Here is a 27,521-nt window from a genome sequence, read left to right on the forward strand (position 1 = left end):
AACTCACTCTGAGGTTGATGCGATCCAGGAGATCCTCCACTGACTTGGGCTGGGGGGGTCTTCCTTTCCTCCTCCTCCTGGTGGGGCGCTTGGGCTTCTCCTCTTCCTCGTTGAGCACGTCCACGTAGATGAATTTGAATGTGCCCACCTTGTTGTTCAGCAGGCCCATCCAGGTGCCCATGGGGGGTTTGCTGATTATATCAATGATGTCTCCTTTCTGTGGCCCAGGGAACAAAGATCTTTCCGTTAGGTACATTTCCAAGCATGAACCATCTGTCAAGCAGAAGCCTTAATCACACGCATGTGAAGACACTATGAAGTCCAGAATCAGGGCTCCACGAGTCACCTGCTACGACTGGGAGTCTGGCAGATAGCGGACAGAACACTCCTGACCGTGCCGGATCTCATGGAGGCCCAAGGTCCCAACCCCTCTGGCCTCCTGCACCCACAGGGCAGTGGCCCGAGGTGTCCACCAGGGCTCACGGCTAGGTGGGCACCTGGCTCTCTAAATGCCCTGCCCTTACCCAGAGAACACCTACTTCTTAGAAAAAGAATTCCCACCAATCAGATGTCAGTGGCAACCGCTGTCCTGTAATCGCTTCATACATTTCGTGGAACCCCATCTGTCCCATATGAATGTCACTGATCACACAGAGAAGCCAGTCATGTCTCTTCAGCTGGTGAAAGCACAGAGACTGGAGGGTGGAGGGCAACAGGAATTCTGGAGGGAAGCTGAGGTCAGAGGACAGGGCCAGAGGGATGAGGTGGTGACCAAAGAGGATTAACTCAAGACCCTCCTCCATCCCCAAATGCTGGCTGTTCTCTGTTTCATTTTCCACTACAGAGGAGAGCAGCTCATCAAGGTAGCAGAGACACTGGCCAGTCTGCACCACAACAGCCCAGCATTTAACAGCAAGGAGAAGAGAACACCTCTTAAGGCAACAAGGCACCCAGCGTTACTGCTCCAAGGCCAGGCAGACACACACCTTGAGCTTGAGTGAGTCTGTGTCATAGGGGCTGGGCGTGAAGTCGGTGTGCACCCTGGCGCGCCCACAGAACGGGCCCCGGTACGGGGGCTCCTCGTCATCACCGTCTTCCGACTTAACACTCTCCCTGTTGCTGGTCGAGGAATCGGTGGTGCTCACTGTTTGACCACCTGTACAGGAAAATAGGCAGAACACGGGTCAATACAGATTTCCTGCACAGCAAAGCTGAAGGCACTGGAGGGGACTTCCCTGGTGGCACAGTGGTTAAGAATCCACCTGCTAATGCAAGGGACACGGGTTCGAGCCCTGGTCCTGGAAGATGCCACGTGCCGTGGAGCAACTAAGCCCGTGTGCCACAACTACTGAGCCTGCGCTCTAGAGTCCGCGAGCCCTAACTACTGAGCCCATGTGCCACAACTAGTGAAGCCCGAGTGCCTAGAGCCCATGCTCCACAACAAGAGAAGCCACCGCAATGAGAAGCCCGTGCACTGCAACGAGGAATAGCCCCCGCTCACCGCAACTAGACAAAAGCCTGCGTGCAGCAACGAAGACCCAATGCAGCTAAAAATAAATAAATAAATAAATAAATTTATTTTAAAAAGAAGGCACTGGGGACTTCCCTGGTGGCGCAGTGGTTAGGACTCTGTGCTCCCGACGCAGGGGGCCCCATTTCGCTCCCTGGTCAGGGAACTAGATCCCACATGCATGCTGCAACTAAGACTTCGAATGCCACAACTAAGGACCCTGCCTGCCGCAACCAAGACCTGGTGCAACCAAATAAATAAGTAAATAAATATTAAAAAAAAAAAAAAAAAAAGAAGGCACTGAAGGCATCACAGGCTAGGAAGGTAAGGGCCAGAGGAGGGAAGTCACGAGACACAGCCAAATGTCAGGACCAGAGCAGAGTCCAGGGGAGGATCTGAGTTTTCTGACTGTTCTCCCTAATCAAGCCCCCTCATCAGACAGGGGCCTCCATCAAGTTATCTTTATGACCAGGGAATCCAGGTGACACCAACACTCCCTGATGGAGGACACCACCCTTAACATTCATAACCTCTCATTTGTCAGGCATACTATTTTTACCCCATTTTACAGATGAGGAAACTTAAAGAGGTCAAGTAACTTGCTCAAGGCCAAATGCTTTTAAAGTAGTGAGTTTAAACTTGGTCTCTTCCCCCATAGCATTCGGCGGACACCACCATTGGACCGGGAGTGGTTGCACAGCATTTGTTTCAGGGACATCTGTCATTCTCCTCTCCTCTTATTATTTTATTTTCCTGGTTCTTAGTTGATTATTTTATTGCTCTGATAATAATGTTTTAATCAACATTTTGTATTCATAAAAGTTATGAAGACATTAGCTTTCTTTGTCAAGCCAGAAGAGAATTATTGGCACTTCCCACTACCCGAAATGCATCAGGGAAAAATAACATTACATTATTGTGTTGAATTCTGCATAAAATGTTTCTGATTAAGGATTGGAGACTGAAGAGAAGCATCTGTCTTCTCTTTTATTAAACCCCCACTAAAATGCTAACAAAGGAACTGGATTCACTATGACAAGGAAAGTGGCAGGGAGCAATGCACAGGTGAGAGATTTTTACCAAAATCTATAAGACAGAAAAGTGGTCAGAGGATCGCTAATTACTACTGTAGGTGAAGGATGCTCCCAGAGGTCAGGAGGGCGACGTGTGCGCAGCAGAGCCCTAAGTCCTCTCCTCTCAATTGGCTGCTCATCTTCATGAGCCCTTCCCCTTGACCTACTCCCCCCCTCCAGTCTCCAGACTTTCTGCTGGCGCGCTTTCCCTCTCTCCTCCAACCAAAATCATTACCCTCTCTTTTGTGGCACTGCTAGACATCAACTACTAAACAAATAGGACTCTAGGGCCAGCTATTTTGCAGGTCTGTCTCTGTAACAGCACCTTAAGGGTAAGAACTTGGTCTAATTTATCTTTAAATTGCCTGAACGTGACACTCAGTAAAAGTCTGATTTTGACTCCAAGGAAATCATGTACGTTTGCACACTAGACCTACTCATTGAGCTTTGACCGCTCAGAGAACTCCGCAGACTCTCCACAGAACCTCCGGCTTTGAGCTTGGGCTTGTCCACGTGTTCGCTGTCAGGCTGAGAGGATGGAGGGGAGCCCGGCATTCCATCAAGGCCTGAATCCTGAAATGGGTTTTGACAAAATTATGTTTCACCAGAGTGGATGGGTGCCCTTTTGTAATTCACAGCAGTTTAGCCCTCAACGAAATCAGTCAAATCCATCTTTATACCCAAGTCTGATTCTTTACCCAAAATGTACCTTCCTTTTTAATCTAAATCCTTGCTTCATTTTAAAGTTGTGGTTCATGTAACTATTAATTAAACACTCAAAAAGTATTTTTCATGCTCAAATAGATATTTTTGAAAAGAATCTATCTATCTACCTTGTGGACAAAACATTTCGTTAAAGGCTTAGAGACTCTTAGTATACTCCCTAGTTCAGTAATAACATTGGACTTCAAATGTAGATCAGATACAACCCACTAGTCATGTAGTATCCGGAAGTATCATCAGAGAATATTTAATCTATTTGAAGGGAAACATTTACACACACACACACACACACACACACACCCCCCACATGCACACACACACACACACAAAGCCCAGATTCTTATATTTCTGTTTACACAAATTACTAAAATTGGCTAATAAAATACCAACTTAGGACCCAGATATACAGTTGACCCTTGAACAACACGAGGGTTAGGGGCGCCGACCAGCTTTGCAGTTGGCCCTCCTTATCTGCGGCTCTGCATCTATGGATTCAGACAACCACAGATCGTGTAGTACTGTAGCATTTACTATTGACAAAATCCACCTATGAGTGGACCTATGCAGTTCAAAACCTGTGCTGTTCAAGGGTCAGCTGTACAACAAACATACCATTTTTCGGTCTATAATACAATTTCCCTAAGTCACCTTACGATTTTAGCTTCTTTCACTTCTTCTTCTGTTGTTAATAAACAGCTGGGAAGTCCCTTTTAGATCCGAATGCTGACAGTAGTGACTCAGCAGTACTTCTCACTTTTGGGGTGGCCACATATCATTAGTTTGACAGCCCCGCATCTGCACATGTAACTATAGCACGCTCACTTGATTTGAGGTGCTAATAGACAGTGTCACACTTTAAAAAGTCTGCAGTCAGAACGGTTTACTGGCCCAAAGAGAACACTCTCTGGCATATTACACAGCCACGTGAACACAAAACCATCTAATGGAAACCTGTTATTTGCATAGTGCCGAATCATCAGAAGGGCTTTGATGAGATTCTGCGGGGCCCTGCAAACATATAGGGACAATAGAAAGGGCAGCTTCTGATCCAAAACACACTTCTGCTTTACATTTAAGGAAAGCGAGCAAACAACCGCAACAACTACAAACAGAGGTGCATCATTAGGAGGTTACTGAAGCTGCAAAGGATGAATTCCTGAGGTTTTCATTCCTCTTTTCTGAATCATAAAATAAGCCACCTTTCCAATTAAAATCTTTTTTAAATGCTTCTGAAAAAAACCTCCCAGTCTGAAAAACAGCAATACGAAATACACATCTCTGATACTGTATGTTCACAAATGCTTTTTAAAAATTATTAATTTATTCATCACATATTTATTGATTACAAGAAGAGGTACTATTTCAGAGGCCAGGCATACAGCAGGAACAGAGCAGATAAAAATCCGTACTAAAACAGTCGGTGTCTTTACTAAAAAGTTTTTTTTAAAGCCTTACAATGTTAATTTCCTCTCTCTAAAAAGCATTATAATGATTCCTTCTTTTTTTGATTATGTGAAACGACCGCTTTAAAAAAAAAACAGAACTAAAACTACAAGACATCTATATAGTAGTAAAATTATAGAAAAATGCTCAAAATGACATGAAAGTTCTATGCTCATGATCCACAAAGCAGAAAACCCCTAGGAATGTAAGTTTATGAGAGCTTTTAGTAGATGTTTCAATTTGGGGGAAAAGCCAACTAAATAAAGTGCTTTAATTCGTGGCACTGCTTTCACTGGCATGATGTCTGTCTCACTCGAGCGTGCACAGTTTGCTTCACTGCTGGGCAGAAATATAGAATCACCATCACTCCCACACCCATAGGGACAAGAAACGAAAAGATTAAGGAAAATATTCGTGGAGAAGAGATACCGGAGCAGCTAGACTTCCCCTGCTGGGCTAACCGGCCCCAGTTTCTCAACCTGAGCACTCTCAGCATTTGGCACGGTTAATTCCATGTGTCCAGGACACATGGACTGTCCTGTGCATCATAAGATGCTTCCCTGACCTCCATCCTCTAGATGCCTGTAGCACCCGATACCACCCACCCTATCCCACTGCCGCTATTAAAAATGTCCCTAGCCAATGCCCCTGGGGTGGGTCGGGGAGCAAAATCAACCCCCCCCCACCCCCGCAACCCAATACCCCACGAGAACCACTGTAATAAGCTGGAGATGTGCAGGCTTTGTTTGAAGCACAGTGCGGGGAGGCTGGCTAGCTGGTGCTCAGAGTGATTCAAACAGGGGATGCTTGGTTTTTAGCTCACCATGTCCACCAGAGGGCAGCAGCTGAGCAAAAATGCCTGCTTTCCCTGCTGTTCTATTTGGTAGATAAAGCAGCATCACCTGCATATTTCAAGTAGACAACCAGCTCACACACGGAGACTTCAACAGACTACAGAAGGCATACTATAAAGGTGCCGGAGGAGAACGCTTTGAAAATCTAATGGTCAAAATTATCTCAGGCCCAGCTTTCCAAGTGTCTTTATTCCCTCCACCCATAAAAATAAGACCCATAAAAAGAAGGTTACGTTCCTAGTGATGAACTTATAGAATTGGGGAAGGGAATGGTGTCAATTCTGTGATATCTTAAAGTCTGCAGAGAGGGCTGGTTAGTGAACACACCCCTGCAGAAACACGATGACTGTGTAAGTCTTGCAGCCCGGAAGCACTTTCTGACTTTACTTCTCAGACTTGCTACATGCTCCTAAGAACAACTTATGCTACATTTATTTGAAAAGTCGGCTGTCTAAGAAAACTTGAGTGTCTTTTTAAGGTTTGATTCTGGTGACATCCATTTTGGAGCAAGGAATATTTTAGAAAATAAAATCCTTCCTTTGTGTTCTAATTTTCAGTGCTTATTGCATTAAAGAATAATCATTTCTTTACATGTCTGTCTGTTTCTCTCATTTGTACATAGAAGTCAGGGCCTGCTTTGTATTCCCAGCACCAAACCTGGTGCTCGGGCGACCCTAAGCGCTTAATAAATATTTGCTGAATCCAGTGTTTGTCTACATAAACCAGGCATGGTCCTGGAGCCTGGTTAATGCCTGTGAATATATTTACCACCATTTAAAATCTCAGACCAACAATCCTCAGCTTTTCTTGTTGTTGGGAAGAACCAAGGGGGCTTTTTGCTCGGCTGTCACATACCTGCTCAGAGACAGAGCTGCTGTACTTTTTAGACATTCTCTTCCTCATTGTCTCTTTCACTGATTTCACCTTTTTTCCAAGAGAGATTCGGGAGGCGGTAGGTGATTTGATTACTTCTTTATACACAAAATCTCCTTCTTTACCCTGCAAAAATAAAATGTTATAAGTATCTTAATCACAGAAAATGAAGCCCCCGAACAGGTTTTATTATTCTAACCATGAATGTCCTACCTCTCAACAAAACACTGGCATGCTCCAGGATCTCCACATTTTTCTTATGTTAACTCAGTGCTATGTTATTTATCTTTGTGATTAAAAATTAAAAGCTATTGACTAAGTGGCTTTTGCTTATTTGTTTGTTTAAAGTGGGATGTGAGTCACTTTGTTTTATTTAAACTTAGCACAGTTTTCTCCTGTTACATGTTTTCCCACCATTTTAAATACCCAAGGGGACTGTATTTTATCAATAAAGAGTGATTTAGATGAACCAATGTTCACTTAATCCCAGCAGCCGGGAAGAAGAAAAGGATAATACTACCGAATAACCCAAAAAAGTGGTAAGAACAAAATGGCAAATCTTAATCATTAGAAGTCCAGCATCTGGGGACGTCCCTGGTGGCGCAGTGGTTAAGAATCCACCTGCCAACGCAGGGGACACAGGTTCGATCCCTGGTCTGGGAAGATCCCACATTCTGGGGAGCAACTAAGCCCATGAGCCATAACTACTGAGCCCACGTGCCACAACTACTGAAGCCCATGCACCCTAGAGCCCACAAGCCATAACTACTGGGTCCATGCACCACAACTACTGAAGCCTGCATGCGCCCTAGGGCCCGCGTGCTGCAACTACCGAGCCCGTGTGCTGCAGCTACTGAAGCCCGTGCGCCTAGAGCCCATGCTCCGCAACAAGAGAAGGCACCGCAATGAGAAGCCCACCCACTGCAATGAAGAGTAGCCCCCGCTCGCCGCAACTAGAGAAAGCCCACGCGCAGCAATGAAGACCCAACGCAGCCAAAAAAAAAAAAAAGTCCAGCATCCGATCAGATTTATATCATTGTAGCACTTCGTGTGGCCAACTCCTAAGACTGTGTAAATTTCCTTTTCTGAACAAGTTAGATTGTGGTCTTTCATTCTTTTGCATTAAAAAAAAAAACAAAACATTCCCCTGAGGGGAAAAAATCATACTTTTTATTTTTTAAAAGATTGACTACATAAAATTATTGGTTTATAAATCAATAAAATTTGATATTCAAATAAAATAGTTTTATTCTTCCAGGAAATTCTCAAACACTTCAAAAAATCATAGATGGGTGCTTTCGTTAACACATGACCATAACAACTATAAAGCACAGAATACTAATTTCACAGTTGCATGAGCAAATGCACAAGGGGAAAACAAAACTGTACGGAAAACTCACCTACATTTCTGGCACCTCAGAAAGTAAACCTTAGGGAGAACCTGTACACTGTAAAGGTGGCCTGTCCCCAGACTGTGATCCGGTGGCAGGTCCGAGGAGGCGGTCACACCTTGGCCCTGAGGAGTCTGGTTTGCTTTGGCCCCAAGGGGACTGGGCTCATTTCAGGATACCCCAGATCAGAAAGACCTACGCTTGGCGTAGGGCTATGCACTTGGCCTATGACAAGCCTGGCTTTCAGAAATGCTGTCACATACTCTTGGAACCCAAATCACAGGGCTCCATCCTGTGGCACTACCTATGTGTAACAGTCACGTGCACTTGCAACTAGTATGAACAAAAAACACACATGCACCAATAACTAAGACCATCTAAACTCATCTGGACGTGTGACTTGAAGAAACCTGGAAACCAGGGTCTTAAAGAAATGATGCTACTGCAAAGAGAGAGATGGAGGCCACAGGTGGTCATCATTCAGTCCACGTGGGACTGTGAAGAGTCTTTAAGATGGGGAACTAGAGCTTCTCTCCAAATGTGATTTAGGATCCCGAGGAAAAGGTCACCCAGTACCGATTCTCAAAGATACTAAATGTGAAACAATGTCAACCACACCACTTGAATCCATATCTTTTGCTTCCCCTCTGATGTATACTCACCAATGGGTCAGAATTATTACTGCCAATGTGCAGAGAACGATTTGTCAAGTCAAATCCTCCAAAACTGCAGGTTCTCTGTGGAAAGGAGAGGGCAGAGCAGGAACAATCCAGTTATGCTAAGATCATCCAGCAGTGCACCAACCCAACACATGTCCCTTCTGTAGGATGTCACTGAACCACAAACGTGTTACAGGATGAGAGTAAGAAACGAGCAATGATGAAGAAAAAAATACATGATTCATGTTATAAGGAGACGCCACTCATTTTGCCCTTCCACAGGCCACTGGAACCGTGCCTACACCAGAGGTTCAGAATCCCCTTCACAGGCAAAAACCAACTGGTTAAAAAATAAAAATACACCAACCAAAAAAACCATACATGTGTTAAGTGCTCTAAGATTCCCTGTCTCTTAGCAACAAAATTTCCCTTCCAGACCCCTTAATATCGGCTGCATACAGTAGTGATAATGAGGGAACATGTATTAGGGAACCCATGTGCTCAGAGTGGTCTTGGAAACCCAGATGTGAAGTCCTACAGCCCTGCCACTGACAGCAGGCTTTTCTGAGGGACTCTTGTTTTGTTTAGTTTTAAATCGCTGAGATGGAGGGGAAAAGGTTATGTTTATAGTAGAGTCCAATCAGGCCAAGAGGATTACTCACTCATTGCTTCCCTGACCTAGCCAAAAATGCTGATAACTCTCCCATCTAACTGCCCAACTTAATTACTTATGACCCTTTCCTCAGAGTGTATGAAATAAAAAGACACCACATTTGCCCAGAAAGAAAAAGATTGATTCCGTGACTGTCTCTGACCACACTACTTTAATTTCAATAGGAAAAACACTGATAGAATGAAAACTTTACTGTCCTTTCGGTTGGTTTCAAACTTTATGGAACTGCTTATGTTTCAGTGCTTCTATATTTCCAGAACTTGGTTTGAATTCTCTGTTGTTTTTCTAGCAAAAGCTACTCAAGCACCACCTCCCCCCGCCAACCCCCAAATCTTTAAGAAAAAGGAGAAATTCAAAGCACATTAATTTTTGTTATCACCGATTATCTTCTTAAGCAATTGGTAATAAAATGTGAATCACAGATTTGGGTGCCAATATTTTATATTACCTGTTTCTCAGAGAACTCTAGTTAACAGCTATTAAAAGGAAGAAATGAACAGAAAAGCACACCATATACTATAAACACTGCTTTTTTAAAATAAACACACCTTAGATACATATTAACTGAACTGAGAAAGTAGAAACATCCAGGAAGGAAAGTGCCTAGGTTTATGGAATCACACAGATAGGGATCCAAATCCTGGTTCTACCACTTAACTTGCTGTGTGACCACAGGTAGAGTACTGAACTCTCTGAGCTTTGGTTTATTCATTAGTAAAATACTATCTATAGCCTATATTTGAGACTTCTAGCACACTGCCTGGCACAAAGCAGACACTTTAGGAATGCTGGTTTCTTCCATTACTTTTCATTAGGGCCACACTGAGAATTTGGTAGCTTGTCCTGACAATTGCTTTATTGAAGTTTAGGCTTAGTCAACATTCTAAATATGCAAATGAAGAACTGGAGCTTAGTTCTGGGCCTTATAATTCTGGGAGCTTCAACTGTAAAACCAGAGCAATCCCAGGAATCGGCCAAAAAGTGAAAGATAGCAGGTGTAGCAGAAGGAAAGGCCAGGAGATACAGAAGTGTTATATTTCAGGATAACCGACATTCAGGATATCACACAGCTGTTTTTCTCCTTCAGCAAAGCTGTTGCTGCTGTTTTAAATAATCAACCACAGACATAACTTTCAATGGACATTATTCTCATTTGATATAAAAATATCAATGGACAATCTGATTTCCCTTACAGTCAACTTAACTGGACCTATATCTACTCTATAAAAAGAGGAAGACCTCTGTAAACAAAAACACTCACCAAATCCCCTAATCTGCAAGCAATGTTATGACCATCTCTCAAGGTTAATTTTTAACTTTAACTTTCCCTTTCCAGCTTATAGTGTCAAATAAATTTTCTCATTTTTGCAAAGGCAGTCATTTTATTCTAGTTCCTCTCCTGTGACTCAGGGCTCCACAGACACAGTATGGTGTCCAGATGCCTCATCATTTTACGCCTTTTGTACTTTCCTGCTTTGAATTCCAACACCGACTGCAGCACTGGAGCCCAGCATGTTATTTCTGATGCATATGAAATAACTGACAAAGAATTTATGTGGAAACTACAACTGCAATAAATTAGAAGCTCATTTATGTCTTCATATGACTGCTGCATGCATTGTTTCCTAAAATAAGAAGTTTAGAGGAAAGAGTGGACTGGTTTTCTTAACTACCAACTAAAACCTCTCCCAGTGACATGCTAAGATATTTGGAACTGATTCTTCTTTATCAATGGAGGATGAACAAAATATAACCGTCAGCACCACTTGAACTGATCTCCAACTTTTTCTGTAATATCAGGTAGTTCTTGAAGCAGCACTCTTTCAACAGAGAAAACAAGAGAGAATAGTAAAAGAATGTAAACCAATCTTTGGTGGTCTACATGAATAAAGCTTAAATGAGGTTTTTCAAGTTCAAACATCTCCTGTACAGATAATTACAAGAACATTTTAGATAGATGCTTGTGGATGAGAAGAGCCAGTCAATGGAATGGTCATGCAGCTGAAAACACGTTTTGGGGGGGTTTGGATTTTTTTTTTTAAATGGACAAAATTCCAAAATGTCATGCATGTCTGTTCCCCCAAACAAAAATTGAATGACCAAATAAAAAGCAAAACAAGTGACCGTTTCCAGTGAGTACAAAGCATTGTCATTTCCCTGAGGTTTCATCAAGCAAATATGGCATTTTTTGAAAGACAAAAAGATCAAGGTTGAAGAGTAAAGGAAACTATACTTTTGAATAAAATGAAAGAGATATATGACAAGAAGAAAGGAAAACAATTTTTGAGTAAACCAAGTAAAGAAATTATTTTAATCCCTTAAAAAAACAAAAAACAAACAAAAAATCCTCTTCTGTTGTTAAAACACTTATATTCTGGGACCTCTCTGGTGCTCCAGTGGTTAACACGCCGAGGTTCCACTGCAGGGGGCACAGGTTTGATCCCTGGTCGGGGAACTAAGATCCCACATGCTGCACAGGGCGGCCAAAAGAAAAAGAACTTACATTCCCCTATGTTCTCTGAATAATTAGAAAATTAAATTTTGTTTTCTTGATTGTACAATTATACTTACAAGAAACGGTATGTACAAATTTCTGATTTAGCACTGAACACGTATTTCAGCAAGTATTAAAACTGTCCAGTACTGCCTCAAGTTCATAGTACTTTAAAAATACCCAGCCTCAGGCTGGTACTGGGGATAGAGGTTACAGAGTGCCACTTTTACAGGGGGTGGAATTGGTACGTGAAAACAAGCTTGTCCAAATGTCCATACTCAAACGTCAATGAAGAATTAATCACTGGCTCACAATGTGCACACAAGGGCCCACAATGGCACAAATCTTGGAAATATAACTTCTAGAGAGAAGGTCCTGATGAAGTTTTATCATTAACCGGTCAATAAATAATATAAGGGATACATGAGCAACTCAAGGCACTCAATCGGAAAAACTCTCAGTATTGCATGATTTAAACCCATGGGGCTGAGTCATCAATTCACAGAGAAGAGGTGGATCTGTTCTATCAAGGTCATGTCCAAAGGTACAGAGGCAGATGAACTAGGCACAACACCTCTGAAGGTAAAAAACAAATTATACCAAGACTAAGTAGCCACAAGTATTTCCTAAAAGATCTGTGGGTCAGAACTGAAGGAGTGACAACAAGAAATAATAACAAAGAACTGTTATTTTACAACAAAAACAAAACCAACCGAGACTGTTGCCATGACAAAGAGCCAGAGGAAAAGCTGTTACTGATAATATTAAAAGTGTTGCAAGATTTATAAGAATGTGAAAAAAGTGGAGATCGAGCAAGAAAGTCAACACATGGGAATATTTGGAAAACCTAAGGGCTGGTACGGACCTAAGCATCCTTTAAGGATGGCCTTGACCACAAAAGCAGAACTTGATTGAATGAATTTAAATTACAGCAACCGTCTGGGGAAGAACATGTTACAAATGTGAAGGAACTCTGGGAGAAGCCAGCATGGGAGGTGGCAGTACAGTCAGTCTACTCCTTCAGACCTGTAAAAGGGGACAGGCCAGCAGACCCAGGTGGATTAAGCAGGGCGCCAGGGGCCAGGAAGCGTACAGTTCCTCCACACCCTGCGCCATTTTATATGGGCTCTTGTGCAAACTAAAAGTTGGGTGGGAATTTCAGGGGGATTAAATCCCTATGTTCTCCAGTTCAATATAAGCCTTGCCCTGAAAATAAATTTTACTAGGTCTCTAATAATTCAGTAATAACACTGAAGACCATTTCATTATTTGGAAGTAAGTACTTTATTCCTTGCTATGTACGGAATAATCTATGGGGCAGTGGAGGACATTTCCAAACGTTGATCCTTTTCTTTAAAAAGATAAGCACATCAAATATACTTAAGTGAAACAAAAGAGTTCTAATTTTTCTTTCCTTTTAGCTTTGAGAACTTTCTGTTTGCCCCTAGTAATAAAAGAAAGTACTTTACAGTGTTTTTCAAGTCACCAAACTGGCGACGATGATGGCGGCAATCTACCGTGAGCTAGTTCCTGTTGTTTTAACTCACTGAGAGAAGAAACATCTCTTTTAAGGGCAAAACTTCCTTCTGTTTTGAATCAGCTTCCTTGAGGCCAAGTGACACGATGGCTGCGACTCAAGACAGCCACTTCTAGAAGGAGGCCAGACCCCACCCCTGTACTCTGAGAGCCGTTCTCTGGATCAGCTTCAATGTTTAGTTTTAAATTAAAACTCAAACAGCTTCAACTGGCAAGAGGACAAATGGGAAAGAGGGAGAAGCCATTCCTCAAGGAAAGCGGGGGCAGGCATGGAGGTGATGGAGGGACAGACCATGAGAAGAGCGGGGAGGACGCCAGGCTGCACGCAAGAAAGGCCATAATGCTTGACTGCACATCACAGAAATGACAAGGCCGTCCCCATGACCGTCTTTGTGACTCACGGACTTCTGGTGGATTCTCAAGAGAACCCCTTTGGTACAGCGGTCCACCGTGGCGGCCCACTTCCTCTTGGCCTCCTCCTCCTCCTCCAGCAAGCACCGTCTCAGGTCCTGCTTCTCGGCCTTGCTCAGGGTCCTGTCTGAGGCAGGACGCACTAGCTGGGTCAAGTTCAGGTGGCTGTACAGGCTGCGTTCCACCACGTACGTGACATTGAACTCGCTGACGGAGGGGCGCCCGCGCACCCTCCTGCCGGGGCCGCCACAGACCCCGCCCCCTTTGGGTTTCTGCCGGAGCAGCTGCAGGTCGCAGGTGGTGCTGTTGATGCCTTTTCTAGAGGGACGCTGGCAGAGGAAAGCTCTAGAACACGAATAATTAGTATCCGTTTTCTTCAAGCGGATCTGCTTCCGGACGCTCTGAACCGCCTCTAGGGACACCAGGAGGTGGTGCCGGCGACGGTGGCTGTCATAGAAGCAAACGCCATCAGTACTTACCCCGTGGCTCAGGGACCCGAGACCCTTCTTCATCTCCCCCTCGGTGAGGGAGCGGGACACCTTCTGGGCCTTGTCGTCTTCTGGGTAGGAGAAGAAGGTCCCCATCTTCTTGGGGGGCTTGATCAGGCCCCGGCTCTCTCCTTTGCTGAAGGTTTTGACCAACTTCCGGCCGGCACCCCAGGTGTCCAGGCTGCTGGATGATGGAGAAGTGGTGAGAGAGTCTGAATCATCTTCTGGAGGTTTCTCAGGAGAGGCATCAAAGAAAAACGGCTTCTTGTGCACTCCAGAGTACAGGGCAGACCTTTCATCCGGGACCGGGGAATTCTCAAGCACCTGTTCCTCCCCGCCTGGAGGGAATCAACACAGACACAGTCACGGGCTCCTGTCAACAAACCTTGGCGTTCTCTCGCAGATCCGTCTTTAGACCCCCAGCCCTGCAAAACATAAGCTAAACCATGCGGCGACCGCAGGGATGCCCCTCCCCACAATCACTTACCCCCCAAAAACCCAGCTCCTGCTTAAATAAATGCATATAAAAAAGAAAATAACCTGAGCAAATAATGGTTTCACACAGGCTGAATGTTAAAAGGTTTCAGATGCGATTTCTCCTCCTCCTCTCAATACCTTTGTAGACCAAACACCTTAACAGACCTATTAAAAATGGCATTTGGACACTCTAAGCCCATCAATAACACAATATTCCTTAGCATTTAACGATAATTATCCTTCCCAGTTTGCAAGTGCAATCCTCAGAAGCTAGGAATCAGAATCGTTCCCCCTTCTGAAAGGCTCTCCTGTTGAGTCTGGTTGGCTTTTTATAGTCAGAGTGTGATGAATGCCATGTGGCTGACAGTGATTTTTCTACTGGTACATATGCCATTTAAGTAATTAAGTCACCAAGGGAGAAGTTTGGGTGAGGAAACGCCATAAAGGGTCGTAGATTGCAAATGCAACTGACAAATGGTCCCCACTTGATAAGCCAAACGCAAAAAGTTGCGGAACTGGGTGATCCAAGACAGACATTCCCATCAACGCAGGCCCTGCTACAGAGCAGCAAGGGCATCTGAGGGCCTGGACACGCAAGCAGCCCCGTGGAGTGTTCCATTTCTTCTCAACGATTCCAGCTCTTCAAGCCGTCACTGGGGCCAGGTATCCAGCCAAGACTTCCAGAGCCCAGTGGAAAGGTTTGGACTTGCTGGCAGGAAAACTGAGTTCTTTTCTGTGTGTGTTATGTGAACATCTGTGAGAAAAGAAGTAGGTCAAACTCTGGGTGTAGTGATCCTAACTGGCTGTGTCCCTTTAATTATAAGGAAACTTTTGAGCACTGCAGCTTTCTGCCAGCTGAATTGTGAAGAGGAAAAGGCACCAAGCTCCTTGGAACAGAGGGATGGCACTAAATATACCACCTGGGATGAGGGTCCCAGTGTGTGGTTAAATGTCGAAGATAAAGGGAGAGGGTGGCTCACTCCAGAGGGGGAAAAGATGAGCAACTGGTAAGCAGGCCTTTAAAATTCCAGAAGTTTCTTAGTTTTCCAACTGATGGGAATTACAGTTACAAATATAAAAAGGACTACTGCTATTAAACACAACCCAAGGTTGGTTTTGATGTCAAGGAGATGGTGGTGGGGAGGGAGATTCAAAATTATATCTGGTCCAAAGTTCTCCATAATCTGCAGCACAAATATATTCACTCAAGAATTATTCCCGGATCTTTCAAGGGAGTTTAAAAGCAGCGCCTATGGTTCTGATGAATACTGGCCGGACCAGAAGCAGTGTGCACACATCATGAATGTCTCCCGCTCCTTCCTCAGGACACCTAATATGGACTGGAGACCACGGGTCCTCACGTTACTGGAAGTAAAATGGCAACCTCTTCCGGATACAGTCTACCCTCCACTTCCAGGGATGAAGTGATGGGGCTGAGGGGCATAGCCTGGTGGCAGGGGCAGCCCACCAGAGGACTTTTCCCTAAAAGTAGTCCAATCACAGATCATGACTTCATATTTAGCCCAGGTGTCCACAGAGGTGTGCAAAGGCCCTTATTTACGCATAGTCTTAAGGGGCCTTGGGGAAGTTAAGGACCTATCACTCAGCAGTGGTCTGGAAGTTTTCTGGATTCTATATTTGGCGTTGTCATCAGAGATTCCAATACTTCCGTGTCACATTTGAGCTTGGGACCAGCTGGTTCACACATGCCCGTGATATATGTAGCTCTACTTCCTGGTTCTGGCATGTCGGCATCTGGTAAAGAGTTTGGAGGGAAACATGGCAAATGCTTCCAAAGAGGCCACCTTAGCCTGTGCTGAGGGCAGTCCTCACGTGGTACAGGTTCTTCTGTCTGTGCCTGACCCAAGGCCTGAAATCCCAGCCCGGACTGGATTCCTTGGGTTTAGAGAGCATTACTTCTCCCATTCACCTCTGACTTGAAAGTACAAGTATCAAGTCAAAAGTACGACAATCACAAGATGCGCTCATTCCATCATCATTTGGCGTGTGATTTGCTTCTTGCTCAGCTGAGATCAGACTACGGAAGGAAAGGTGATTCTGACAAGAGGAAGGAGGCAGGATACAGGACGGCTTAATGCCAAGAACACAGATTTATGCCCTAGATTCCAGCCCTGGCTCTGCTACTCACCATCTCCATGACGGTGGGCAATTATTTCATCTCTCTGAGTCTGTTTCCTCACCTGTAATAATGCCTACCTATTTTATTTTATTTAATTTATTTTTTTGGCCGTGCCGTGAGGCTTCTGGGATCTTAGTTCCCCAACCAGGTATTGAACTCAGGCCACAGCAGTGAAAGCGCCAAGTCCTAATCACTGGACAGTCAGGGAATTCCCACTGCCTACCTATTTTATTAGTCTCTATTATAAGGCTATTGAGAGGATAAAATTAAATGAAGAGAGATATGTGAAGGTACTTCAGAAGCTGAAAAGCACTGTACAAAAGCTAATGATTCATTAGCAGGTTACAGATGAACTGGAGAAATGAGGGAAGAGAGTGGGTGGGTATCAGCTTTAGGTAGAAGACACAGAAATGGCTGGATGAAGGGCGCTGCCCTGGCCTACAAGTTCATATTGTCTAAGGTCATGCATGCCCCAGATAAGGACTTGCAACTCAAGTTACAAGGGTAAGACTGGGTGATGGATTGTAACTCTCCTGGCTTTTCCAAGACTCCAGAGCTGGGGGGTGAGAGATGGGGTGGGAGCAGAGCACAGACCCAGGAGGTAGAGGAGTCAGGCTGCTCAGACGTAACTCTGGGTCTCCGGCCAGCTGGCTCGGTGACCATGAGTAAATTACTTCCCCTCTTTGTGTCTGTCGGAGTTTCCTTATCTGTGAAATGAGGGTAGTATTAGTGCCTGCCTCTGGTGGCTATTCTGAAGATGACATATTAACAGGAACACAAAATCTAAAGTGTTTAGGAAAGTGGCTGGCGCACAGAAGGCTCTCCGTAAATGCTATTAAATTAATTAATTAATAAATGCTTATTATTATTCAGACAACTTAGTATTGGCACAGGCATGAGGGAAGTCAAAAGGATCAGCTCTTTGAAGGCCCACGGGCAGGAGGGGGTTATTGGGAGTATGAATCTCTCCAGCTTTGCAAAGCAGGTGCCAAGGTGGCCTCTCTGTACCAGCATCAGTTCTCTTGCTACTGAGGAACCGCAGAAAGTTCTACCATGCAAGGGATGGAGGCGCTCTCATCTAGCACGGTGTTGGGTGCAGCCTGCAGTGGATGACCTCAGCTGCACACACACCTGGGGCCTCTCCTGGTGACAATGGCAAGCCTGGTCAATAGCACCCCAGCTCCCCAGACACCAGACGTGTCACTGGGGATTCAAACTCACTAAATCCATCTTCCATCTAGGACACCTAATTCATACCAAGATGAATCAAAGTTCAGAGCTGAAAGCCCGTATAGTTATTACTTTTTACCCTACAGCTACCTCTTTTGGTATATTTCCCCATTTTTTCAACTATGTCTCTCAGAGACAGTTGAATTGATTTATTCTGACATAAATATACAAATGAGAATATTTCTGCGTTTCTATGAGTGTTATTCTAGTGGGAAGGCTGCCCCAACACATACGACTATCACATATGAAGGGGCTCCTGGGTGGCAGGCCCTGGACCAGGTACTTCTCCCATTTATCTCATTTATGGACAAGACCCACCAATCTATGCAGGATATATGAGATTTAATTTTGGCAAGCATGCATGAGGTTTGTTTTAAAAATGCAACGCTCCCAACGTTGAATGATGGCTTTTCCATATGGTTCTACTTAATATTACCAAACGACACTGTGTGTGATTTCAGTAAGAGCTGCCACGGGGAGAGGAAGTCAGGCTATATGCTGTCCTGTGAAATCATGACAGACAGGCAGGTATTAGAACAGCCAAATGTAAATCAGCATTGCACCCGGAATTACCATGCAAGAGACACCCAGATGAAACCCTGGAACTAAACACAACTCTAAGTTTATGAAACTGGCCGTGAAGCGGGTAGAGTTTCTGTCTCTCCCTCTGTTTCTCTGTCTCTCTCCTCTTTTCTTTTCCCTTTTTATCTCCACTTTCCCACAGTGACCCCCTCACCTTCAGTATTCCTCCAGGGGATTTAAACTGATAATTACATCAAACAAAAATTTTAAGAACAGCAGTAATAACAACAAGAAACCCTCATCTATTTAAATAAAGGGGAATTCAGTTCCCTCCAAGGTTTGATTTATGTACGACAAAAAAGCCTCTATAATGATATTTTTTAAATCTACATGTTAAAATTTTGAACTTCCTTGCAATGTAGATGTGACACTTTAAAAAGTAATGTGCTTTAAAAAGAAAAAAAAAAAAATTCTTTCCAGTATTTCCTTCAATTCACTAATTGTTTTCCAAACAGGAAACCTTACTCTTTCATTGTAACTTTTTGGAAGAATTTTACAAGATGCTGCAAACGCACTTTACTAACAATAAGAAAGATGGACACGGTTGAGATTCAAACTGTCATAACTGCACTTCAAAGGTTAACTATTCACTGCAGTAAATCCAAGCTCATGCCCCTTTTGACATTACTGCTTCCTCTGACAAGTGGCTTAGCCAGGGATCTAGCTCTTAAGGATCCACGTAGAATGTGAGGTCCTTAAAGCCTCATTGGAACTGAGACTTGAGACCATTTACAGGAAGAACAAATCATCCCTCAGAGATCTGAAAGGACATTAAGTGCCTCGTTTGTTAGACGTTTGTTTGAGATGGAGGTATATTAAACTTGGACTAAATTCACAGGGTTAGAACCACCGTCCTTTTGGGAGCAGAGGCTTACACTCAGAAGGTGTTATAAAATAAAGTTTATATAAAATGGTATAAGGTCAAAATGAAAGCCGTACCACATCTCGAGAAGATTTCATTGTCATACACTAGCCATTTCCCATCTTTGTAATGTTTAAATAACTAAGCGCCTGGAACACCGGGCGCCAGGATCCTCCATTCCAGAAGGTACTGAGCGTTCCCTTGCTCACCTGCAGACCCGAATTCTCCCTCCTCCAGCCTCAGCCAGAACTCAACCCATTTACTACTTTCATATTTTCTACTGATAGACGGAGCCCAAATGATTTACTCTGGAATAAGCGGGGTGGAGTCTGCTCTTTTACCTTCAGTGCTGGGCTTTTTCATTTCTTCCACCCTGATCAGTTTCTTTCTCACTCTGCGAGTGGAATTTACCAGCTTGTGTAACCTCTTAAACTTCACCGACTCCTCAGTCTCATCATCCGACTGCTCTCTTGACTGGCAAAGAAACAAAGGAAAAGTTAATCAGATAATTGCCCGGTGCAGCTCTGCCCTCACGGCCAGTCTGAACTCTGGCAGTTCTGCAGCTGAACTTGGGGCACCAACAAAGCTGCCCAACAGGTTCTTGGAGCAACACGTATCATCATCTTAAGGTCTAATTTGGTGGAGAATTAGGTCCTAGGCACCACAACACACACCGATGCCCTGGCCCGGCATGTGGTGCATTTGTCTCAATGAATTCCGGGTCTCTTTTAGAGAGCTCGGGCAGGATGCTCTCCTAGGCTGGCCCTGTAATTCCAGTTACACTGCTGTGGTTTGGGCCAGGCTCTCTGTCTGGCCCATCAGGACTCGCTGTTTAACGTGGTCATCGACTACTTCTCCAAACCCAAATTCTGTTGACTTGTTCCAGTCCTCCCCGAAAATCAAAAACAGCAGGGCAGGAAAACGGAAGAGATGCAAAGAGCCATCTTCGGTCCCATTTGTGAGGACCGTCTGCCACGTCTCAGCCATCCCTCCTTCGGCCTCTCCCAGCTCCTTCCGAGAGCTCACAAGGCCAGCATGGGGACAGGCCCTGCATTCCTCCACGAGGGACAAGGGAAAAAGCTGACCTTTTCAGCCATACAGTCCAGTCCATATTCCCCAGAATCCCATTTCGCTCTGCAGTGACTCAAGTATGCTCAGGCCAGCTGTTTTCCCTCAAGTATCAAACATTACAGAGAGAGAGAGAGAAAAAAAGTCTCTCTGCAGCAGTGACCCAAGCGAAAAACAATCCTTTCCTTGTGAACAAAATGCGGGTCTCGTTTCCAAGTTAGCTTCAACATTCAACATGCAGCTTCCTCTGTTTTATCTGTTCAAAATGTGAAACAGAGTCTCCAACTCAGCGGACGTGCCGCCCGGGCCCGGCGCGCAGGTACCCCCGGGAGCGCAGAGCCCGGCGGAAGTGCGCAGCCTCCGCAGAGCCCGGGCCGCTCCGGGCGTCTCCAGTTCACCCCGCGCATCCTGCCAACAGCCTTCTCTCCATCTCCTCCAGCCTAGTTCACTGACAGAGTCCGGAGAGAAATGCCTCCAACCAAAAACAAACCACATCTCCGAACACGAGCCTAATAAGGAGAACTCCCCCCTCCAAGAAATGCTCTCGTTAATCCCAATTTTATAGAAACTAAATAGGTAAGCAAGAGTTAGCAGAGAACAGTTCAAGAGCAAATGAGGTAGGGATTATATTAATTACTTAGGCAGAAAAAAATAGTGCCTGCTGTGAGTCCGCAAGTATTTCTGTAGCACTCTGGCCCTACGTAAGGGAGATACGACCCATATCATGGCCTCTGTCCTCGCCCTGGAGTTCCCAGCACTGGAGCCATTGCACTTTCTCACTGCAAAATTATACGCAAACCATTAACTCGCTAAAGAATAATTATTCTAACCCATGAATGGCCAGTCATCGGGACAGGGGTATTTCTCAGGCTTCCCTTCTGTGAAGTATGTCAACGTCCAATTTCTTTAAAGGTCCTAGGTAAAATATTGCATACACATTTCAGAATTAAGGTTAACTGCTGGTTACCCGGTAATGAAGAGCAGAAATCGACGCCCAGATAATAGGGGAAGGAGGATACATTGCATGCTGGTAATCAGGCTTAAGGCATTTGGTCTAAAACTTAAAATGTAACAAATTAAAATAATAAGTACAGCTTCTACTACATAATGGCAATTGTCTGATTTGAATTTTACTTTTTCTTGGATGAATTGTTGGTTTGCGATGGAATGGTCGGAGTGGTCAACCAGAGGAATGAGAACTTGGTTAGCCCTCATTCTGGGTAATCAGCACCTGAACAAAACCACAGTGCATGGAATTACACATAAACACTGAAAAACATTCTGCCTTCTTGATGTATCTCAAAAGTCAAGTACTTCTAATAGAAGAGTCAACACTTGATTACAGAAAGCTTCTGTACCTACAAATCTAGACCATCTATAACCCTCACGTTAAAAAATTCTGAAGTCAAGTGAAAATGAAATGAGCACAGGTTGTCCGTAAATAAGATTCAGGAAGCTGCATCACAGGATGAAGATCACTCATACCTAGCCTGGGGGTTGCTGGTGGTGGTGTGCATGGGGGCTGGGGGGAAGTAAAAAGAGAAATGGGACCTGGAAAGGAGTAATACAAAAATCTTGAGTCCACGAAGACACAAATCACTTGTAGGAAACAGACCATGGGAAGGAGCTTTTCAGGGAGAACTCAAAACAGTTAAACCAGGACAACAGATTTAAAGGCAATGACCTCCCCTACCTCCACCCCATGCCCCACCAGTCCTACTTTCCTCTGCCCCAGATTCACTGGGGCGAAAAAGAACATATTCCAGGTACTTATTTAATTGCTTTCACATGTTCCATCTATTTTTCAGAAACAAGAACTCTTTTAGAACTTTGAATTAGTGTTATTTTTCTTTTTCTTTAAAAAAACTAAGTCTGGAGGTGTTTGCCACGGACATATCACAAATCATAGCAACCAATAACTTTCTTTGCATTGCATGTTTTTGAACCCTAGATGAGATAGATGCAGCACAATTTATATGAAGAGACATGTAGGATAAAACCGAAGTCATTCAGGATATATATATATATATCTTATTATTATATCATTTTAAAAATAGAAAATCTCCTCTTAAGTGAGCCCAGAAGTCACTGGAGGTAGTTGAACAGTGTATCCCAAGGATGCTTTTTATTGAGAGAGGTGTTGACTTCTCACTTCCTTCTGAGTCCAGAGGAAAAAGAGTTGTGAAATACTTGCCTTTAAAAAATTCTCTCCAGCTGTTTCAACATAAAGACTCTGTAAACGGCATGCAGTTTTCTTTTAAACTAAGGAGTAAAGCTTAAATTCCTCATTTCACGTGTCTCCTTTTAAATAAGCGTGTGCCACTTCCCAAATGCTGAAGAAAAGACTTGTCTTTTTATTCAGAAAATACACCCCCCAGACATATATGTGTGAGATGGGGGTGTGAGAATTTTTTAAAATTAAGAAACAGATATGGGTATATAAAGGAAATCCGCACACCTAGAGGAACTTTGTAGAAGATGAGGGAAATCTGCAATGTATATAAAATGAATGACTGATTCCAAGAAATAGACTCAGTTATTATAAAACAGGTTTTAAATAAACTACAGTGAAAAAAAATAACAGTATATGTTTATATACATTCAAACACGAGATGGTATCTCTTCCCCTCCCTGTCCTAGCCCAGGTCAGAGGGCTAAGATCAACTTTAGTTTGACCAGCTTCTAAATTAGAAGGTGAAAACTCAATCATCTGTATAAAACCCCCCACTTCCAAACCTGTGGTAGAAAAGGCAATTGATCTACCCCACCAAAGGATGTGGATTTACAATACTGTAAATAGAAACATTTAATTTCCAGCCTCTCTATTGCATATTTTTCCACCAGAAAGCCCATATGGCTCAACTTTTAATTACTTTGGCTAATGCTATATGTAGTAATTCTGTGGTGAATGCTTAAGTGTTTCATTTCTGGTTTCCATGGCAACATTACATCAGATTGCAGACAGCTGGCTCCACAGTTTTAAACCATAACAAATTGACCAAGCCAAGGCACAAAACTATAGCTGCTTTAAAGAGAGAGTACACAATTCGCCTGCCAGGGTGCTGAATGAGGAGGAGCCTATGGGGCCCTTTTGGCTTGAGACGGAGGGTGGAGCCTCCCTCCTTCTCGGCTTCTTTTGGAACATGTGCGTCCTTGACACATCTGCAATGTTCTAATGGGAAAGACATGGAGCCAGCGTGGAGAACTTTTTATAACACAGCTACATTAAGGATAATCAGAAAAAAAGGAACACAATTAATAGCATCTGTAGATACAAAAATGTGTGTGCTGGATGGAGCAAAGTAAAAGCATCCCCCTTATTGTTCAATTGAAGCCTGTCACACTGCAGGTCAGTAACAGATGCTTCACTCGCCCCTGACCTTGTAACAAACAGTTCTTGCAAATCATGATGCGCCAGAACAAATGCTTTCCAAAAGCTGCGTGGCACAGTCGCGCAGGCACAGGAGTAACGTGCTGTAATAAAGATTAAACTGAACTTGCAAGGAGCAACTAGAACCCTTTTGGGGACTGCTGGAGACCTTGCTGAGCACAGGATTACAGCTGTGCCTTTTGCAGAACCACACTTACTCAGCTTGCTTCCCCAGCTCCAAACACGTAGCATGCTGTCCCGACTAAGTTAACTTATCTCCCCCCGGAACTACACACGGGAACACTATATTTATGCACTTCTGAAAAGTATTCTGAAATTGGCGATATAGTTGCCTGTGAAATTCACACGATGTCGATGGCGTTAACCTTCAAGAGAAGGAAACCAATCGTAGGTTTATGAAAAGCCGTGTGCAAAGCTGCCCGAAACCAAGTCTTCCTCACGAGAAACCTCCACAAGTGGCAACTAAGCTCCCAACCCCACGTACACCCAACCCACCGCATGCCCGCTTTATTCTCAAAATAATATTCACTCCTCTCCTCCAAAAGCTATGCCGGGTGAGCAAGCTAGGAAAGAATGCTCTGGGTTATAAGGTAGGGAAGTAAACAAGGGAAGAAGGATGAATCTAGAGGAATTTGAATAGGAAAGACGGAAGCATCATAGCCGGGAACAATTAAAAAGCTTTTCCTTGAAGTGACGGAAAGCACATTTCCCCCTTCACGTGAAGCGTGTCCAGCGAACTTACCGGCTTCGGCATTGAGCAGGCCTCAGGGGTGATTCTGAGCTCGTCCGGGACCCCCGCCCCCTCCCCACTCTGAGCGCGTCTTCTCTCCTGCTTGTCACCTCTGTAATCTCAAAGTGACGGTGAGGCACTCCTCGAACATGCTCCTTGGGAGTTACATGATCGGGCAGGCTCTGCCGGCACAGCTTACGATCCGAAGGAGAAGAAAGTGAAGACACTGGTTTCAATTAGCTGCCTGCTGCCTGATTCCCCAGTTCCTCGCTAACTGCATAACTTGTAAGAAAGGCAGAAGTCATCAGCTCTAAGCAAATCTCCTATTCACCACAAGGAAAAAAGGGAGTGTTGTACGTGGCAAACAATCCCTGTTTTCACTGACGAAGGCTCCCTGACCTCCCGCTGGCCTCCAGTTCCTTAATTACTGTCTATGGAATTCCAGAGAAAGAAAAAAAGAACGCGAGAATCTCAGCAAATCCGGGACAAGGACTCACCCTCACGAGTGACTGAACTGAAAAAAGATCTTTTTTGCAGATAGTCTTCCCAACACCCCCTGAAGGGAGTCGTCGCAGTTGAAAATAGACACCTTCCAAGGGCTATTTTTGAAATTCCTGAATTAAAACTTATGATTGTGGTTTTCTCCTAAAGTTGTCACTTTCTGTCTCTGTCCCGCTTCGTTTTGTTTTTTTTTTTTTTCTTTTCTATTTTAACCACTAGAGTAAATGCAGGTCCCCTTCACTGATGCTTCTAAAACTGTCTTAACCGAATTGTTTCAATGATCACTTCAGAGCAGCTAAGTTCTCTTGGATTCTAAAATGTGAGCACGGGACTCTGTCACTAGATGGTCATTTAATTTTCTCAGGGCTGCCTAGGGAGCGACATCACGTTCTGTTACTTAAACAGAACACCATCTAAAAAGGCAGGACTGAAAACCCATGTGAAGTTTCCGTGACACAGGTTGTAAGTCATGTCTGTATTTTCAGGGCTAAATTCATTCAGTGGGGTAAGTCATGTATTCCCATTGTGTAGTCCGAGCTACCCGCTCCTAGGTGCCTCTCACTGTGTGGGTCTTTATTTAAGTACTATGCGAGGGCCCCTCTCTTGGTAGGACATCACATAGCAGAGATCCTGGGGTATCACAGAAGGCCAGAGCTCACCCTCTTTTCCTGGGCACCTGTCCTGCTCTCCTTCCCTGGGTCCCTTTGGCATCTCTCACTCTGCATGAAATTCCCTTTCCCTCAATTTTTCTGCCCCCAAAATGTCTCCTCCCATTATTTATCGAATTTCCTATTAGTTCTCCCCACAATGGTTCGCCACACCTTCCCTATACTGTCTGTTTCCCATTTCACAAAGCCATTCCCTGATGCCCTCTCTGGTTTCACATCCGCTCCCTTCCACACTGCCATCTGAGGACCCACATGTGCCACAAGTGGTGGCAGTGCTTTCCCAATGTGGGACTTCAATCACCCATATTTATCAAATGCTCACAATTCCCAGGCACTCTGCTGAGTATCTGCACACATGATCTCATTTCACAGACAGTAAATGGCAGAGGAAGATAGTGACATTTCATGGTTTTGCTCCTGCACCACCCTAACTCTACCCGGGCTTCCTTCACCCAAGACTGACTACCACACTGCATGCATCATTGTGCTGAGAATTCCTTAAGACTGTCAGTAGAAGTCTCACTTGAATTTCTTTGTTACTTCATGAAAACTAAGAAAACGTGCATGCCCCGAAGACAGTGGGGAAATACTCATAGACTTTGGAGCTAGAACAGCCTGGCATTAATTTCCAAGTCCTCTAGCAAATCACTCTACTCCTATGGTCTTAGTGTTCCTCCACGTAAATTTCATCTAATAACATTTGTGTTAAAGTGTTGATGTTTTACAAAGTTTGTATATAATTGTGTATAATCGACCCCCGGAGCTCGGAGCTCGGTAAGTGATTATTACATCTGCATTCTATCTATTACTGATCGGAATTCAAACAAGAGCTATTTTAATTCTTGCAAACTGCTGTTTTAGGTGCCATGTAAATAGCAAAAAACACATGAAAGCAAGTGATAATGGCCAATATTTGAGGCTGAGTCTGAACAGGCTGTTTAGATACACAGAAGATTCTGGGCAGGATTCAGAGCCGGAACTCTGGAATCCCGCAGACATAGGCTGAGGTCTCCTTTATGCCACTTGTGAACTCTCATTTATAAAACAGACAGTGACAAGCCTCTTAGGGTCCTTTGAGAGAATGAAAGGAGACCTTAACTGTGAGGCCTGGAGCCTGGAAGGTCCTGAAACCTCTACAGTGTGAGATCGAGGGAGCTGGGCCTTAAGAGCCAGGTTTTGTGAGGCGGGTGGAGGGAAGGACCCATCTCCTGCTTGTCCTCCCAGGGGTCTCCTCCTGCCCACCCCCCTTATTTTTGGCTGCACCAAGCGGCATGCAGGATGTTAGTTCCCCAACCAGAGATCAAACCTGAGCCCCCTGCAGTGGAAGCTCAGAGTCTTAACCACTGGACCGCAAGGGAAGTCCCTTTACCCCCCTTTTTAACTGTCACTGCTGCCACTCTCAGAGGAGGAGGCAGGTCTTTATGGAGACACTCCATGTAGGGAGCTACAGGGGCACCCAACAAGGGCTTCTCTTTCAGAAGACAGCAGAGACCACAGGGACAGGGACCATGTCCATTCCCCTCCTTGTAAGTGGGGTGCCCGGTGCACCAGTGGGCCTGCAGCAAATAATGCACGTAGAATGAAGAAGTTGAGACTCTTCAGCCCCACAGCTCCCAGCCCTTGCTGTGTATCTGAGTAAACTGCGGGATATTCGAAAGACTAGCCTGGTCCAGGCCACCCTGCGACGCTTCTTGGTGGAGGGAAGGTGGAAACAGGGCAGATCAACTTCACAAAGGAAGAGCAT

General features: G+C 44.4%; 1 protein-coding gene across 6 annotated transcripts in view; it reads right to left on the reverse strand.

Annotated features, from left to right (window-relative positions):
* SASH1 (SAM and SH3 domain containing 1) overlaps positions 1–27,521 on the reverse strand; it is a 251,479-nt gene that overhangs the window by 17,015 nt on the left and 206,943 nt on the right. For 3 of the 6 annotated variants that reach the window (XM_036870941.1, XM_036870939.1, XM_036870944.1), the window contains 7 exons: positions 19,761–19,893; positions 13,631–14,466; positions 8,530–8,604; positions 6,459–6,602; positions 3,021–3,156; positions 987–1,156; positions 8–217 (listed from right to left, as the gene is read on the reverse strand). In XM_036870941.1, coding sequence (XP_036726836.1) covers positions 8–217; positions 987–1,156; positions 3,021–3,156; positions 6,459–6,602; positions 8,530–8,604; positions 13,631–14,466; positions 19,761–19,893 — 1,704 coding nt within the window. Of the gene's footprint in view, positions 1–7; positions 218–986; positions 1,157–3,020; positions 3,157–6,458; positions 6,603–8,529; positions 8,605–13,630; positions 14,467–19,760; positions 19,894–24,620; positions 25,098–27,521 lie in introns of those variants that run through there. The other 3 variants (XM_036870943.1, XM_036870945.1, XM_036870942.1) reach the window with 3 other exon arrangements.

The sequence above is a fragment of the Balaenoptera musculus genome, chromosome 12, assembly GCF_009873245.2.
Source record: "Balaenoptera musculus isolate JJ_BM4_2016_0621 chromosome 12, mBalMus1.pri.v3, whole genome shotgun sequence".
In the NCBI taxonomy this organism is placed as follows: Eukaryota; Metazoa; Chordata; class Mammalia; order Artiodactyla; family Balaenopteridae; genus Balaenoptera; species Balaenoptera musculus.